At 34.0% G+C, this 17,198-nt stretch overlaps 3 protein-coding genes across 4 annotated transcripts; 2 read left to right on the plus strand and 1 right to left on the minus strand.

Moving 5' to 3' along the window:
* The first annotated feature begins 2,846 nt into the window (after positions 1-2,846).
* LOC146957242 (zinc finger protein GAI-ASSOCIATED FACTOR 1-like) lies at positions 2,847-7,058 on the plus strand. Its single transcript, XM_085734976.1, has 3 exons — positions 2,847-3,320; positions 4,129-4,525; positions 5,788-7,058. The coding sequence occupies exons 1-3, from the start codon at positions 3,110-3,112 to the stop codon at positions 6,764-6,766; spliced, it is 1,587 nt and encodes a 528-aa protein (XP_085591102.1). The 5' UTR covers positions 2,847-3,109; the 3' UTR covers positions 6,767-7,058.
* Positions 7,059-7,619: 561 nt separating this feature from the next.
* Positions 7,620-9,132, plus strand: LOC146957243 (Photosystem II reaction center PsbP family protein). Its single transcript, XM_085734992.1, has 3 exons — positions 7,620-8,063; positions 8,182-8,392; positions 8,539-9,132. The coding sequence occupies exons 1-3, from the start codon at positions 7,736-7,738 to the stop codon at positions 8,849-8,851; spliced, it is 852 nt and encodes a 283-aa protein (XP_085591118.1). The 5' UTR covers positions 7,620-7,735; the 3' UTR covers positions 8,852-9,132.
* Positions 9,133-9,136: 4 nt separating this feature from the next.
* Positions 9,137-16,542, minus strand: LOC146957244 (JmjC domain protein JMJ24). Of its 2 annotated transcripts, XM_085734967.1 has the most exons (14): positions 16,413-16,542; positions 15,715-16,259; positions 15,162-15,301; positions 14,963-15,062; positions 14,723-14,855; positions 14,538-14,592; positions 13,775-14,414; positions 13,317-13,646; positions 12,240-12,644; positions 12,051-12,123; positions 10,951-11,036; positions 9,841-9,960; positions 9,619-9,689; positions 9,137-9,465 (listed from the first exon to the last, which is right to left on the minus strand). In XM_085734967.1, the coding sequence occupies exons 2-14, from the start codon at positions 16,252-16,254 to the stop codon at positions 9,366-9,368; spliced, it is 2,793 nt and encodes a 930-aa protein (XP_085591093.1). In that variant the 5' UTR covers positions 16,255-16,259; positions 16,413-16,542; the 3' UTR covers positions 9,137-9,365. The 2 variants fall into 2 exon arrangements, with proteins under 2 accessions (XP_085591093.1, XP_085591087.1); XM_085734961.1 differs by having other exon boundaries at positions 15,715-16,542.
* Between the last annotated feature and the right edge of the window lie 656 nt (positions 16,543-17,198).

Genomic DNA, 17,198 nt, shown 5'->3' on the forward strand with positions numbered 1-17,198 from the left:
AGATGACAAATTACCATATTCAATTTTTTACGATAGACTAAATAATCGAACAAAAATTTGCCAACCAAAAATGGAAAGATCAAACCAAAATATTATAATTGACTAAATAATTGAACAAATATTTGCCAACCAAAAATGGAAAGATCAAACCAAAACATATGCTTTTGACTCAAAGTCATATATAATATATATTGAGTTTTTTTTCAATATCATATTCACCATTTGTGGATCTTGACTCTTGCCTATCGAGTAATACATTATACTGTATACTAAATTACTAATACCGTTTGAATAATAACCCTTGTCAGTGGCGGAGCTAGAAAAAAAAGCTAGGGTGGGTCATTAAAATTAACCGTTGAAAAATTGTTTAAAGCCTCGCAAAATATACCTATAATTGAATTATTTAAATTTTTCGGGTGGGCCACTACATCACTTTGCGGGAATTTGTATCAACCGAAACCTAAAACCGACATAAAATTGTATAAAAGCTCGCAAAATAGACCTATAATTGAATTATTTAAATTTTTTGGGTGGGCCACTACATCACTTTGCGGGAATTTAGATCAACCGAAACCTAAAACCGACATAAAATTGTATAAAATCTCGCAAAATAGACCTATAATCGTTGATTTTTTAATTTTTGGGGGTGGGCCGTGGCCCACCTCAGCCCATGAAGGGCTCCGCCACTGACCCTTGTCTAAGAAGAAAAATAGAAGATATATAAAAAGTTCCTTTCAAAAAAGAGATATAAAACGTAATGAAAATAAATTTGCATGACCCAAATCTATGATCAAATAGTAACCTATGATTCTTGATACTTGGGGTTGAAATCTCTCACTTCAAGTTCAATTGCTGTGTCAAAGAAAAAAATAATTGATACATAGTCTCTCAACGTAACGTTTTAGATTAAAGTGTTTAACATTACTTTGACTAAGTAGAAATATTTATGTCTCTTATTATTTATACTGTAATACGAGACACCACCACTCTAATTCTAAAAGACACAAAATAAAAAATAAACACCAACTACCACTTACCAATATCACACGCTACGCCACTGCTAAGTATATTCGAAACTATTAGCATTTCAAAAAATCCCCATAATTTCCCTCAAAAAAAAAATCCCCATAATTTTAATAAAATAAAAAATCCATATAATTTAATTTTATTATTGTAATTATGAGGGGTAATGAACTATTGGAAATTACCCCAAACACACGTGAACAGAAGAATTTTTGTATTATTGTGGGGTCATTTTCGAGAATGATTCGATCAGAGTCCACCCGTGACAGGGCAAGGTTGATTTCGTAATTATACACTCTAGGCGGCTGACTCTTGTTTAGAGTGGCAGTTTTGTTATTTCGATGAAAGGACAAGGGTGATTTAGGAATAATGACGTTCTTTTTAAAATATCCTCAGAAACAGACAAACTTTCCAACTTGAATCCCTCGTCCTCTAGCAACATCAAATAAAATATAAATCCAACTTTTAAATTAAACTATTTAAAAAATTACACAAAGTAAGGTGCCCATAATACCCTTTCCTCAAACCATATAATAAGTACAAGAAATATTTGTAAACGTGTATTCTCTCGTTTTATTATGGGTTAATTTAATTCAATTAACCATTTCTACAAATCAAAATAAAATTGCAATATAGTAGGTTTTTTTTATTAAATTGGGTAATGTTGGGATCTACTTGCATACTTTCAATTGATTTATTTTTGTTATAGCTACATGCCTATATCAAACATATATTTTATGATATACACCAAGTGGTGATTAATATAAGGAAAAAAATGTATTTTTTAGATTTATTGAATAATTAATGTAACTGATTTAAATATAAACTAGATACATTAGTTATTCAATGAATCTGAAAATAAAAGTTTTGTTTATAATAGTGATCGAGCGTGTAAGCTTAATTAAAATGATATTTCTTGCCACAACTAATTAACATATATAGATTTAAACATAAACCCAATGTACTTATTCACTCATTGTAGAGATATTTACAGGTAAACCAGTTCTCCATTTGAACATCCACAATTCACATATATTCATTCAACACATCATTTTTTATTTATCTCTCTCTTTTTATCACATTATTCTCTTTATTTATTTATCTCTCAAATAGTCTATGAGTTTTGAGTATATACAAATCATTTTCCTTTATAATAATGAGAAAATTCAGCTTATAAGTTGAGGGTTGCCTCTAACTATAAACTCATGTTCAAGCCTTATCTTATCTAATGTGCGACTCTTAACAAATACCTCCAATTATTGAGAAAAATAGATATTTAAAATTTCTTCTTCAACTATTATGAGTTATTAAGTTGAATTACATACAATCTAACTCAATTCAATTGATAATAAGTTGAACACTCTTATCCTTGTTCAAATTTAAAACCTCGAATTTGTGAGTGTAGGTTTTATGTAATATTCCTCACTTTGGAAGAAAAAAAGTTGAATTACATAATTATATACATCCAAAAACCCATTTGGGTTGGCCTAATGGTTGGCTTGGGACATTGGAATGTGATCCTCTCAAGGTTTCAGGTTCGATTTCCCCTGGTGTCAATTTCGATGGGCTACGTCCATATTGTGCTATGATCTGGTTTTAAATGGGGCTCATGCAAGTGAACGGTGGAATTGGACCCCTCGTATTAGTCGACTCTTAAGCCGTAGATCGAGTTTTCCAAAAAAAAAAAAAATATACATCCAAAAAATTAAGTGAAGGGTATTTCCATAATATCAAACAATGTTAAGGGCATATCAACTGGTACAAAAAACAGTGCCTGAAAAGAGTAGAATACATATTTTAATTACAATGCAAATCCAAAGCCTGTTTCTTGTATTTTTATGCCAACAAGCACCCCTCATCTCCACACCATAAAAGGAGGAGAGTTTCCTGGTTTTTGTCTTCCTCTGGTTCCACAAATCCCATCTTTTCTGTTTCAATTAAGTAACCTCTGCTTCCTAGATAGCTTGTTTTTTTCTTTCCATAGTTTCTCAAGACAAGAGTAGTGAAACAAACACTCACTAGTTTGTAATAAACTAAATAGAAAAAAAAGGGAGCATTTTTCTACTTCCTTTTTCTTAATTTGGCTATGTCAAACATCACAAGTTGTGATAGTGGGAGTTTCTCTACAGAGAATACAAGAGAAGATGCAGTTAAACAGCAACAAACTGATCAAATACTTGGTCAATTTCATAGTCCACATTCTCATACTTCAACAAATAATAATAATAATAGCAATGGTTCTAACACAGATTTACAACCACCTCTTAAGAAGAAAAGGAACCTACCAGGAAATCCAGGTAATTTATTTTGTATTCTTAAACAATTATCTCAGTTATTTAAGTTGACTATTTTTCTCTAATTTTTCACCTTTAATTTTATTTGCATATTGATTCTTGTTTTTCTTCCCTTGATTTTAATTATGTAACAAGTTCTGATTATTAGTTTTGCAAGATTTCATTTATTGAAATATGATAATCAAATAAAATTTTGAGCAGTACATAATTATTGTTATTCATGGGCTGCACTGCACATACCAATTCCAAGCATCATATTCTATAACAACAATTATTGTATATATTTCATTTGTATATATAAACATATGTACTTCTTTCAACCTTCTCATTGGTTAATTCTAAAAATGAAAAAATAGTGATGTATAGTTTGCTACTAAAATATGTTCCAAATGATCTTCGTTTCCAAAAATGATATCTCACAAAAAGGCCAATATGAGGTAAAAAAAAATAGACAATGGCAAGCTTAATTAATTAAGTGCATTTAATTAAGACATTTCTATAGGCTCCATGAAATTAAAGGATAAGACTTGATCTGGTAAAAAAAGAAGCATGCCTAATTATTCTTTTAAGTGAAGACAAAGATCTATATAGTGGGGATATGTTTTAATTAAGTCAGAATATAATTGATATAGCTAAAATAAATGATGAATTATTGGTGTGTGTAAGTAAGTAGCTAGGAGAAGAAGAAACTCAATTATTGTCTTGCCAATAATTGTTGTACACTGTTGACTTTTGTTGACTCCTATTTTTTCTTTGTTTCACACAAAGTACATATATAGTTTAAATAACGTGTTTAATTTTTTTGGCACAGATCCAAGTGCTGAAGTGATAGCACTATCACCAACAACACTAATGGCTACAAACAGATTCGTATGTGAAATATGCAACAAGGGTTTTCAAAGAGACCAAAATCTTCAACTGCACCGAAGAGGACACAACTTGCCTTGGAAGCTAAAACAAAGAACTAGTGCAGAAATTAGAAAGAGGGTTTATGTTTGTCCTGAACCTTCATGTGTTCACCATAACCCTGCAAGAGCACTTGGTGATCTTACTGGTATCAAAAAGCACTTTTGTAGAAAGCATGGTGAGAAAAAGTGGAAATGTGATAAGTGTTCTAAGAAATATGCTGTTCAATCTGATTGGAAAGCTCATTCCAAAATATGTGGTACAAGGGAATACAAATGTGACTGTGGAACCATCTTTTCCAGGTATGTATGTGTGAAATGTGAATAAAAACTTGTGGTTTAATTTGACTTTTGAACAGTGTTTCTTTCTTAGTTTCTTGCACTAGTTGAACTTTCATGCACTAGCTGTCGTTTACTAATAATAATAAAGTGTGTGCGTGCCGTTTTGGCAGCTAAGAATAAGATAGACTGGGCTTTGACCACACACCTATGAACTAAGAACACTTTTCATTTGAGTTTTTCTTTTTAACTTTTTGTAGTTTAGGTTTTATGAGTGTGTGATGATATTTAGACATCTATAATTCTCGATCACTCATTCAATATTTTATTTTCCTTTTATATCTTTCTTCTTTTACATCATCAATATCATTCTCTCTATTATTTTCTTTAAGAAATTGTATAATGGATTTGTGTTGTACAAAGATTATTTTTCTATCTAATTAATATTAAGAGTTTAGGTTTGATATGTCGTCATCGTAAAGAAAAATACTTACTTAGGGACAAACACAGATGTAAAATGTTTGGTCACACTCAAACAAATACTTTTATTTTTAAAGATAAGTTGGTTTAGTGATTTTGAATAATGTGACTAATTTATTTATCATCTAATTTTCTTCATTGTTTTTTTTTATGGAAATTTTCTTCATTGTTGTGTGTGTACCCAAATAATTTACATTTATGTTTGTATCTATGTAAGACTTTTTCCACTTTAATATGCTCTACACCGCAAATCATCATCATTCATATGTGTGATTTTAAAAATAATATTGATTGAATAGACAATATATATATAGACATACGCTTAATGTATATATTAATCATCAACAATAACAAATCGATCCTTAAAAAAAATAACAAATTGCGAAGAAATATTAAGATGTCTTAACAAATTTTTGTTAGTAGTTAATTCGTTTTATGAAATGTTAGTAGTTTTTTTTTTTGACAAATTAACTATTTATAACATTTCACTATAAAATAAAAGTGATTAGCATTTGATCATTTATATTAATTATATGCATAAAGAAGTGTTCCTTGAGTACAATTATAAGTTACTAGCTACGTATATATTAATAAATTTATTTGGCTCAGTCAAAGATTCCTACGTATGTAGGGTGTATAAAAAACATTAGTCTTTTTAGTATATTATAATACCCATGCAGGTCCTCATGAGTAATTATAATATATTTCATATTTAGTTGTGTTGTTAGATATATGTTGAATATGAGTTTAACTTACATTCACCTAGCTAGTGTTTCTTATTAATTGATTTATTTACTTATATGCAGAAGAGACAGCTTCATTACCCACAGAGCATTCTGTGACGCATTAGCTGAAGAGAACAACAAAGCAAACGAAGGAGTACTATCAAATTTGCAACACCAACCAATCTCAAATCTCGTTTCCTCATTACCTTTAAACCCCATTATTAACCCTCAAATTGGTGGAACTGTATCAGAATTCAACAACCATTCAGATCACAAACTTCCATTATCATCACCTCATGAACTCATGTCAGTAGTGCCACCAAAACCCTTCAACAACAACATATTCACTAGAAGCCTTTCATCATCAACTTCATCTCCTTCTCTTCAACTCAGTTCAAATAATTCACTCAACAACATCTTGGAAGAAAATGGATCACTCCATTTATCTGCTGCAACTTCACCTCACATGTCAGCCACTGCATTGCTACAGAAAGCTGCTCAGATGGGTGCAACTGTGAGTAATAATAATGCAGGTATCATGACGGATAAAACTACCGTTGCTACAAACATGATGGCGCCGCCGCAGTTTGGTGTAGTGCAACAACAAGGACATGCTTTCATGAACCACTACATGCAACAGCAACAACAACACTACAATAATAATTTCAATGCAAATGGGATAATAAATGGAGGAGGCGTTGGAATGAATGGAGTTGATATGTTTAATGCTATATTGGATCAAAGTAAGGCTTTATCGAAGATCATTGAACAAAACAATCAAACTCAAAGCATTAATAGTGTTGTTGGAGGTGGAGGAGGAGGTGCATCAAGTAATAGTAATAATGTTATGAACATTAGTGGAAGTAAGGGTGGTGGAGATGTAATGACACTGGATTTGTTGGGGATAGGAGGAGGAGGTGCACATAGTAATTTCTATGGAGGGGGTACACAACAACAACAGGCAGAAAGTGCAGCAGCAGCAGCAGCTGATGAGGTTTGGAGAAATTGGTCAACCAAGAATGGAGGATTTGAATCTTTTTCAGCAACAAGCAACATTTGAAAACACCACTTAGTTTGGTTGGGGGAGCCAAGAAATAGTTAATAATAGTATTCAACTTTTTGAATTAGTGGGGTTGCTTTAATATTATTTTCTGTTTTTATTTTTAGTATTATTTATTTGACTACCCCACACCCCCCTTCCTTTCGACCATGACACATCAAATCATTGATATTAATTGGTCGATTTTGTATTCATGACAAACTAGCTAGCCAGTGTAAGTGTTATGTGTAGACTCTTATGATGGTCCCATAAATGTGTATTCAAATGTTATAATGGCAAATCATTAATTATAGGGTAAAGTGCAACTTTGGCCCCCTATCTTTCAAAAAGTTGCGATTTTGGCCCCCTAACTTTGAAAACTACAATTTTGGCCTCCCATGTTTAGGGAAATATGCTCTTTTAACCCCCTAACATAAGGGAAATATGTCTTTTGACCCCTTATCTTTTCAAAATGTTGCGATTATGACCCCTTATCTTTTCAAAATGGCCCTTTTTTTTGGACACGTGTCGCCTTCTCAGCAGTTTTCAAAGTTAGGGGGCCAAAATTGTAGTTTTCAAAGTTAGGGGGCCAAAATCGCAACTTTTTGAAAGATAAGGGGCCAAAGTTGCACTTTAGCCTTAATTATAAGACTTCCCTCCTGTTCAATATTCACGTTCGGATTTTCATCATACACATACGTACATATATTGCCAATGAATGCACAAATTAAAATGTAGTGTAATGTCTCTTGACTTGAGAACCCAAAGGAAATGAGAGCCACAAAAACTAGATAAGGGCAATGCATTCCAAACCAATCAAAATCCACCACTTCATTATTTATTTTCTTATAATCGCATAACGTGTTTTGTTTTTAAAAGGAAGAGGTAGCAAAAATATAGAGGATGTAATACATGTTACGTGAATGAAACCAGCATATAATAATTGTGACATAGTACTATATTGTTATTTATGACATAAAGAGTTGAAAGATGGCAGTGCAACTGCGACTGCAAACGAGGTTTGGAGCATGGAACAGAAATTGCATTGGTGTAACACGATGTTCGAGTGATAGAGAAGAAAAATTGAAAGTTAAAGAAGCAGTAGTGTGGTCTCCTGCTGAGGAATTGGCCAAGAAATTTGAGCGGCGGCTTCTTGTGGGAATAGGTTCAGCTTCACTTGTAGCCTTAGGTGCAAATTTTGGTGGCATCACTAGTTTTTTTCTTGGTTTGTCACCACAGAATGGTCGTAAACTGAAGCTAGATGTGCTTTATCCCATAGGAGGCTACACACGTTACATTGACACAAGAGAGGGGTTCGGTAATTTATTTATTTATTCACTTTAGTAGTATATTATATTCATACATTAAAAAGCATGGTAGTACATTTAATTAACTGTTAATTGGGGATGATTCTGATGGTATATTAAAATAATCAGAATTTATATACCCGGTGAATTGGGTTGGAGATCAGACACTGCTGTATCGAGCTGCTAAAAGAAGAGAAATGGAACTATCATTGGATCCTCCTCCACTGAATTTACGGCCACGTTCTAATGTCAATGAACCAGTTGTCGCATTTGGTCCCCCGGGTTCCAATGGTGAACTCAATGTCAGTGTTATTGTTTCCCCCGTTGCTCTAGACTTCTCGTAAGTATCCATCCATTACTACTAGCTACCACTTCACTTTATTTCTTAACACTTGTGAATTGGAATATAATTTCACTTATTTTCCATGTGCTTATTGAAAACTTGAAAACAAGGATTACTGAAAGCGCGTGTTTTTAACTTTCAAGGATTGAAGCATTTGGAAGCCCTGAGGAGGTGGGGGAAGCTGTAATTCGGACCATAACAGGATCCGGGCAACAGCCAGATGTGAAGGGAACATTGGTAAAATCAAGTTTGAGAGAGGATACTGTTAGAAATGCCAAATACTACGAGCTGGAATTCAGAGTTGAGAGTCCTTCGTTTAGGCGACACAATGTTTGTGTCTGTTGTGCTCGTGGTGGGAGGCTCTTCACGTTAAATGCTCAGGCACCTGAATCAGCCTGGCCAGGAGTGAAGTCGGATTTCTATACAATTGCAGATTCATTCAATCTCACAACTTAGTTCAGTTGAAGCTTTTATGGAAAATAACAGTGGGTAGATCTCCAAAAGACTGAGGCTAGGCCCTGGGAGTACAAATAAAATTTATATCCAGTAGGTCGAACTTGTAACTTTTATTTTGTTTGCAAAGCTAAGGTTTTGATTTGCTTGGCTACACAGGTTCCCAAAAACTAATGCAGTTTCGGTTGTGTTTTTTATCTGGAAGGTGCCTGGCTGATGCCAATTCTGAGCCCCAAAACATTTCTTAATTTAAGTAAAAGGTCAGAAATAATTTTGTGACTTCATATATATTACAAAATTACATGTTTCTATTGCACTTTTTTAAATAAATTACAGATCTGAAATCTCTCGCTACAGGATTCTCTATGTCTAACGTCGGTAACTATTATACACATTCAACAATTATCTACGTATTTGATCTACTACACTGAAACATACTAACTTTTAAAATACTGCTCAAATACAGTTACTGTACATAACTACTTTCCTGATTTGAGACTAAGCTAAATGTGGATGTTCAAGCACAAGTTATCTGCCTCTGCTTAGACATTTTCTCGTAGTTCTCAGAAACCATTGCAGTCAAATTAGGGTCTCCATATCCAATCTCTCCACCAAGTCTGGTAAAACAACAATCAAGCAAATGAATTTATTTTCTATTTCAAGATGTTCTGAGATGAAAAAATGGGACAGAACACAGAGAGGAAATGGGCGGGTAGTGGGAGAGAAAAAGAGATAATGCAATTAATCAGTAAAGTATGAAATTTACATACTTTGGGTCAAGTACAAGTTTCTGAACTTCTTTGATTGCTGAACTTGCTGCATAAAGAGATATCTTCCCCACCTGCATAAATGTCCAAAAATAAGTTAAGGACTTGAGATCTACGTGTCAATACAATATAAATGACAGGCATTATTTAAAGGAGAGAAAAATCGCACGCAAATGGTAATGAGCAAAAAGAGAACAATTATGTGCAACTATTTGCTTTGCTGACCTCCAAAACTTGAAGTTTTGCTTCATGTTCATTAGGTAGACGGTGAACCTCCTCTGCCAATCTTACAGCCTCTCCCAGGCTTTCAGGAGATAAGAAATCAAGGGCCAACTGAACAGTGGACTGAAATTTTCAAAATATAGAGATGATCACATTACTATGACAAATTGGACACAGGAGAGTTCACAACGCTTTCATAAAACAAAAGGATTTCAAGTTTTATTTATCAAATTAAATAGTGTGATAATTGTATGGTCAGTTGTAATGAATACAGGCCAATCTATACAAAAATATGGTTAAAAACCGCAGTAAATTAGTATTTTAGTCCAAAAAAAACAGTAGTGTAAATGTTATTTTAGTTATCATAATTCCTAAAGAGTTGACCCCTTTAGTTAAGACTTAAGAGTTCAGGCCCTACACAAAAAATTCATATTATAAATTATATTGGCCTCCTTAAGCTTTGTCCATATCACATTAGTTTAACTCCCCTCTAATGGCAAAGGCAGGTTTGTGTAATTTCTAAATCAAAAGACAAGAGGGGTAGGTGCATGTAATTTGGGGAAATCTTATGAAGATCGGTGTAATTAATCTAAGAAATATTCCATCTCCAGTCAAGCCAAATACTTAAACTGTGACCTCAATACACAAGAACGTAGGTACAACTCCAAGCTCTTAACCTGCAATTGTAAAGTTCTTCCAACAGACAGATGGGGTAACATTAACTTTGGGTTTGTGAAGGAAAACTCCACCCAGAAAAACAACTACCAAAGTTATCACTTGTATCAATATACTAATAGATCATCAACAGAAAATAATAAACAAAGTCAACTATCACTGTTAATTGGTTTCAATTTCAAATAGGCTGAACGGGAAAACTACAAACTAACTTAGGCATTCATATAGGAATACTTCCTATATAATTTAAATTACATGAGTTATGCTACTATCAGCACTGACATATCACTCTTTAACTCAGTTGCTAGATTAAATATTTCAGAATAACTATATAGATAATATTAATAATGGTAGACACTTAATCAGATGAAAATTCCATCCTTTGAAAGTAGTTCGAGGAACGGGTATAAAGTGAACTCACAAGGAAAATGAACTCACCTGAACATTTCTTGCTTGAAAAGGGCAACCAGCAGGAACAAATATAGCTTCCCCCAAATTCTGTTCAAATGACCACGGCTCCACTCCTACTTAGGAAGACATTAATCACATTAGAAAGGAAGAAGATAAATAAAACCAATTATTTTCCGAAATTTTAGTCTACCCACAATTTGGCACAATAGTATTAAGCTTTTATTGATAAATAATGCATGTGTTCAATTGCTCTCAGATACCTCAATTAGACCTCATAGAAGTTCTTTTTGCCTGAAAATGTATTTTCCCATTATTTTTGTGGCAAAACATTGAAAAACATAATGAAGACTGTAGACAGATACTGACACAGGATGCATCAACCCAGTAATACAGGAAAAGCATGTGATGAATGGAAAGTAAGGATGAAAAGGGAAAAGAGTTTTGAGCATTTTGATGGGAGATGACAGCTAAGGGAGTGACCTAAAGCTTTGGAAAGGTTTTTGAAGACAGGAAGGGGATAATGTTCCCGCTGCCCCAATCATCGCCGAAACGGTGGACGGGGGAGAAGATAAAGTGTTTATTGGTAAATCTCATTTCTCTTACCTCGAAAAAAACATGGTAACAATTTCATTAATTCCCTTACATAATCAAACAAGAGGAAGTTACTAACTACACCCTTCCCTTCCTCTTGGCTCAAAACTTCAAATATAGCACTTCAGGAATGGTTCTCCTCGTATTTACTTCCCTTCATAAATAATTAAACTCCCAAACAAAGGGAGTTGAAGGGGAGGGGACCCTTGACACAGCGGTTACCATTGCCACCATGTGACTAAACGATCACAGGTTTGAGTCGTGAAATCAGTATCTGGCAAGTGCAAGGCAAGGGTTCCACAATAGGTCCTATATGGTGGGAGCTTATTATAGTCCATATAAGAAGAATTATTTTGTTCAGCTTCCACCATTGTTGTTGCCCACCATTAAAAAAAAAACTGTAAGAAATTGTCAACTTTGTGGGAGTGATGAAGTCCAAAAGGGCAAGACACTATACAGTTTCACCTGCTCCAGCCTAACCAACTACTACTATATCTACCGCTTAACAATTCATAACAACAAAATTAAGATCTTACCAAATTCTTCCTTCAACTTTCTTTTATGGTGTCTGTCAAGAAAAATAGCTCCACCATAAAGAGGCCATGTAACCTTGAATCCAGAGTAAAATTACCATCAGCAACAAAATATCAAAACAAGTAATATAACCAAAAAATTGGTAAGAAATGTCATTTCAATTGTTTTGTAAGACTTAAAAATTTACTTACTATATCATCTGACTTCCCAAATTCCTTCCAATGCATTTTTAAATATTCAGTCACCTTTGGAACATCCTGCCGACGAAAGACATCCCAAAGAACTCCAGGATGTGTTATCTCAGAGACGTCTCCATTTTCTCTTAATGGAATTTCACAATTGACCAAATTCCCTTCAGCACTAGAATAAACTTCAACCCCTTGATCCATAGTCGAATCTTTCTGGTCTGATTCCAAATCCAGTCCATTAATTTTTGTACAAAAGGATGAATCGGGTGAACTCGCTCTTGAACATATATCTGGATCCCCATGAGATTCTTTTGCCTCAGATTCCTTGGAAGTTTTCTGCATCATTTCAACTTTTGTCCGCTGCCAGTCCTTCAGCTTTACTTCACTTGAATGAACCAAAAGGTACACCTGTTGAAAAACAGTAAATTTAGTGTAAAAAAAAAAGTACAGTTGTCATTTGTTACTTCACTCATATAGCCAACTACTTTCCTTTTCTTTCTTAAAATAAATCAAAATTCTAACATTTCACTCTAGAAAATGTAGCAGGAAAAGGAGACAGATAGACAAAAATGTAGTAGTACTTTACAGTGTTTGGGTAAACAATTACCCTCCTCACTTTTGAGTTTTTCATTATAATTTACTAAAATTTACTTTTTAAATTTCAGTACGTCCAATAACAATCTAACCACCTATAAAAATTGGCCATGTCAGCATTTTTGGGTCAAAATACACATGAGGGACTACTAAATGCAAAAGGGGGTAAAAGTGGGGGGTTAAAATCGCACAATTGAAACTAGGGCGTCAAAATCGTACACTTTAAAATTTTAGGGTGCCAAAAGTGCGATTAAGCCTATGAATATAATAAACAGCTTGCATGCATTAATCAGAAAATTTAGAGAATAAATACATAACTAAGCATAAATTAACAATTAATTATCAAATTAATACACTTGAAATTTAAACCAAAACTACAATGAAGTTGCAGTTTGTAAAATAATCTGTATCCACTCAAACTCAAAAGTGCATGAAATAAAATGACCATGTGGCATATCTTGGGTTAATGAGGATGGAGAAATATACCATGTCACGCATATTGAAGTGGAGTTTTGTGACAGAATCACCTCTGCCAAGTTCATCAGTAATCCCATAAGATATATATATCTTGGGTCCTACATCATTCTGCAAGGAGTAATGAGGCAATTTAGCTGCAACATTAAGAAGGCCCCACTTGGAGTGAATATACTGAAGTAAAGGCAGTTTGCTGATAAATTCAGGTCTTTGGTACAAAAGAAATTCTTCAGATGCACGAGGTGTAGGCCAATCCTTCAGCTTCAATATTTGTGGCCAACCATTTTCAAGAATACGCCCCTCAGAATATCCTTTCATGAACTGATTAAGCTCGATATCAATCTATCAATAGAAAGAAAAAAAATCAGCCATAAAGTAGAGTAATTTAAAAAATAATCAACTAGTAAAGACAGAGGCAATAGAAAATCAATACAATTTCAACTGCCAACAAGAGATCTGCAGATGTGTACCTCAGACCCATCTAAGCAATCTAGGGCCTTAACCATTCTGTTATCATCTTTCATATTCTCATCTGTTGTCTCAAGAATCCCTCTCCATATGACCAACGGGTCCCAGCTTGAAATTGATGACCTATCAAATACTTGCTTAACGATAATGGGCTCACCAGTTTTCCAGTGTGTTCTAAACATGCCAATCCCATCAATTTTGAGTTCTTCAGATGTTGGACAATAAAGATAATTATCATTGCTAGCCTCTCTTTGAGAATATTGGCAAAGTCTGAGAGCATTCAATCCGGTTTCTGGCGGACCATCAGCATCACTCGTTCTGCATCCACTAACCATTTCCTCTACATTTTTTACCAATTTTGCGACCCAATTCATCTTGAAAATCCGACTTAAATTTAATGATGAATAACCACAACCACCATACTCCTTAGGGGGGCATGGAATACTTCCATTGTCATTGGATCTCCAGAGAGGAAACTTTCTTAATATGTTTCGATCAGTAGTTTTTGCATGCTCAGTTTGAGGTTCTTCACTCTGATGTAAAGTAGCTTCCCGAAGATCTCGACAACAAATAAGGCACAAATCATATGAACAACTTGGGCAGCGTCGATGATAATCAGTGATAGGTATCCTACATAAATTGCTGCAAGAAAACAAAACAACATAAATAATTAGCCATATACTACAAACAAATAGGGAACATCTTCTCATGATGCTTCTGCACCCGTAAAAACCATCAATTTCAATATAAGTGTCATAGATGTACCAGCACATCTGCTCGTCTGCATTCAACTTTGTCCTTGGAAGATCTATTTCAGCACCTGTGAAAGAAACCATTATTTCCACATTGTCAAATACTAGTACACTCAAGAAAAAAGTAAAGTACAGTCAAATGCCAACGGCAGTTCAAGGCTGCAAGCAAACCCAAATAAACTTTAAAATACATCTTACCACGCAACTTCTTTTCAAGTTCAACTTCAAAACATTGTTCTCGGTGGATCTGCTTTACCACGGGAAGCACTGACGAGAGCAACACGTGCAAATACTGTAACTTATCCAGTACAGGTATCTCACGTATCCGAACCTTAATATCAGCAAAACCATAAATTTTATTGACCAGAAAAGGAATTGCATATGCAAAACTTTGAACGTGTGCATAATCAAATGGTATGCTAGTAACTTTCAAAGTACCTTTATGGAATTATCACTACGTAAGCAAATTTTACAATTGCATATACCACGACATGCAGGACATATCTTCTGAATTTCATCCAATGGAATGTCAGAATACCTGTAAAAAGCACAACATAACACGCAGTCATCATCGGGAAGTAAGGAGCAGCGAAAAAATCAACCGAAGAAGGTATCTTCACTAAAATTGCGTGCTCACCATGTTGATATGCAGCTATCACAGTATCCTCTCCTATCACACTTAAGGCACCAACTAACATCTTTGACATTCTTCCTACACTGATGGCAAGTCTGCCTGCCAGTTTCTTGAGAAGAATCCGATGTTCCATTAGAACATTCCTACAAAGCAATTTTCAAAAAGCAACCTTTCAATTCATCAACATAACAAAACCCTCCCATTCCATTACAAACCACTACCTCCGTTCCTAAATATAAGACCCTCTTGAGAAAATTCTTTATCCCTTTTTATAAAACCCCCTTAAAATTTTCAACTGCATTAATTATTTCTTTACAGGCATACGCCAATTTATTTTACATCTTTTTTCGACAATCAACAATAAATACTATAGATCATAAACTATCTCGCTTGAAGGATAAACCTTTAAAAGAAGGATAAACCTCTAAAAACAATATTAATTGATTACTAACAAATTTAATACTACCGGTATCAACTTTCTTAATTCCAGTGATTAGGCCAATAGAGTCTTATTTTAGAGACCGAGGTAGTAGTTAGCTAACCATACAAAACTTACAGTGTTGACATCAACATCCATGCTCCTGCCTGTCATTTTCCCGGCAGAATCATCACCAGAAGCATGCTGCGAATCATTCGAGACCCAATTCTCTTCAAACAGAACAGCATCCTCATCAGGCGAAACATCACCACCATCACCAGGATTGGAAACATTATTTCCAGAAGAAGAACCAAGAACACCCTCAGGAGTATACCGAAACTGATTCTTAGAAACCTTATCAAACAACTTCTTCCCAGAGGAAGAGGAAGAACGATGATTATTATTATTATTAACCGCAGTTGAAAGCGGAGCATCAAAATCATCACTCTTACTTTCCAAATTAACATCAGAATCGGGCTTAGATTTCTTGAGATTAGCTCTCATGGCAGAATTGGCTGCTCTTTTCTTGGCTTGAATGTAATGCTTCTCGCAAACGGTTTTATCTGGCATCGACATGGCCGTGCATCTCCATTGCTTCCCGTCTGATCTCTTGCAACGTAAATCGTCTGGAATTCCTACATTCTCATCGATGTTGTCGTTCGATCTTGCTTGATCCATTCTCTCTGAATAAGAAGAAACTCACAATTGAATTGAGAAATTGAGTGAATTGAACTAAACCCTAGAGGGAGAGAGAAACCCTAACGCGAAGTAGAGAGAGAATTGGGATTGGGATTGGGATTGTGGTTGTGAAGAGTTTGAAGGAAAAAGGAACGAACCTGTTGTTGAAAGTTGTTACGGTGTGAACATTTTGGGAATTTTTTTTTAAGTTGAAGAAGCGACGTCGTTTTAGTGATGGAATGCAGAAAGTGGTTGGGTGTTTGGGTGTGATAAGAAAGTAGTAGCGTTACTGTGTCTGTCTGTAAGTGCAGCAGAAAAAGAGAAGGGATCACCATTCTTGCGTCTGCAGTATTATTTGGATCATATGCAAAAATAAAACTAATATTTGACTTTTTTTTTAGTAAATATTTTTTTGACTTTTTTCTTTGACAAAAAAAACAGTTTTTTTTAACCAAAAAAATTGTTTTTTGACTTTTGTCACATACTAAAATAATCAATTATCTTTGTTATTTTTTACATTATTATTTATTTTTTCTATAATATATTTAATTTTTTTTTATCATATTTCATTAATTTCACTCTATGATCTTTCAAAAAAAATTAATTTCACTCTATGATAAATAATCAAGGTTGCGTTGAGCTTTAAACATAACTAGTAAACATATTGAAAATTATCCTCAAAATATGACAGTATAATAAGAATGGGAAAAGTTGTTAGTTAAGTTAGTGAGTTTTATAAACCTATAAAACCTCTATAACTTTATTAAGATTTATATTGATGAAATCACTAGGAATGTAAATATTTTGAGAGCCTTGATTTACAAGTATTCTTTTAAAAAAATTATTCTTACTATAACAATTAATGTAGTAAAAAATACAATAACAAATCTCATATCTGAAGAATGTATTTTTAGGATTGGATTCGCGCCTAGATCTCTTACCAA

The sequence above is a fragment of the Medicago sativa genome, chromosome 1 (genome assembly GCF_051527215.1).
Source record: "Medicago sativa cultivar Bolivia chromosome 1, Bolivia_mono, whole genome shotgun sequence".
Classification (NCBI taxonomy): domain Eukaryota; kingdom Viridiplantae; phylum Streptophyta; class Magnoliopsida; order Fabales; family Fabaceae; genus Medicago; species Medicago sativa.

Bases quoted from the DNA above. Each gene is read 5' to 3' on its own strand.
- LOC146957242 (XM_085734976.1), top strand. From the start codon at position 3,110: ATGTCAAACATCACAAGTTGTGATAGTGGGAGTTTCTCTACAGAGAAT. The intron at 3,321-4,128 runs GTAATTTATTTT...TTTTTGGCACAG, and splicing joins GAACCTACCAGGAAATCCAG to ATCCAAGTGCTGAAGTGATA. The intron at 4,526-5,787 runs GTATGTATGTGT...ACTTATATGCAG, and splicing joins TGTGGAACCATCTTTTCCAG to AAGAGACAGCTTCATTACCC.
- LOC146957244 (XM_085734967.1), bottom strand. From the start codon at position 16,254: ATGGATCAAGCAAGATCGAACGACAACATCGATGAGAATGTAGGAATT. The intron at 12,124-12,239 runs GTAAGTAAATTT...TCTGGATTCAAG, and splicing joins TTGGGAAGTCAGATGATATA to GTTACATGGCCTCTTTATGG. The intron at 9,961-10,950 runs GTGAGTTCATTT...TGAAAATTTCAG, and splicing joins TTCAAGCAAGAAATGTTCAG to TCCACTGTTCAGTTGGCCCT.
- LOC146957243 (XM_085734992.1), top strand. From the start codon at position 7,736: ATGGCAGTGCAACTGCGACTGCAAACGAGGTTTGGAGCATGGAACAGA. The intron at 8,064-8,181 runs GTAATTTATTTA...TAAAATAATCAG, and splicing joins TGACACAAGAGAGGGGTTCG to AATTTATATACCCGGTGAAT. The intron at 8,393-8,538 runs GTAAGTATCCAT...TTAACTTTCAAG, and splicing joins CCCGTTGCTCTAGACTTCTC to GATTGAAGCATTTGGAAGCC.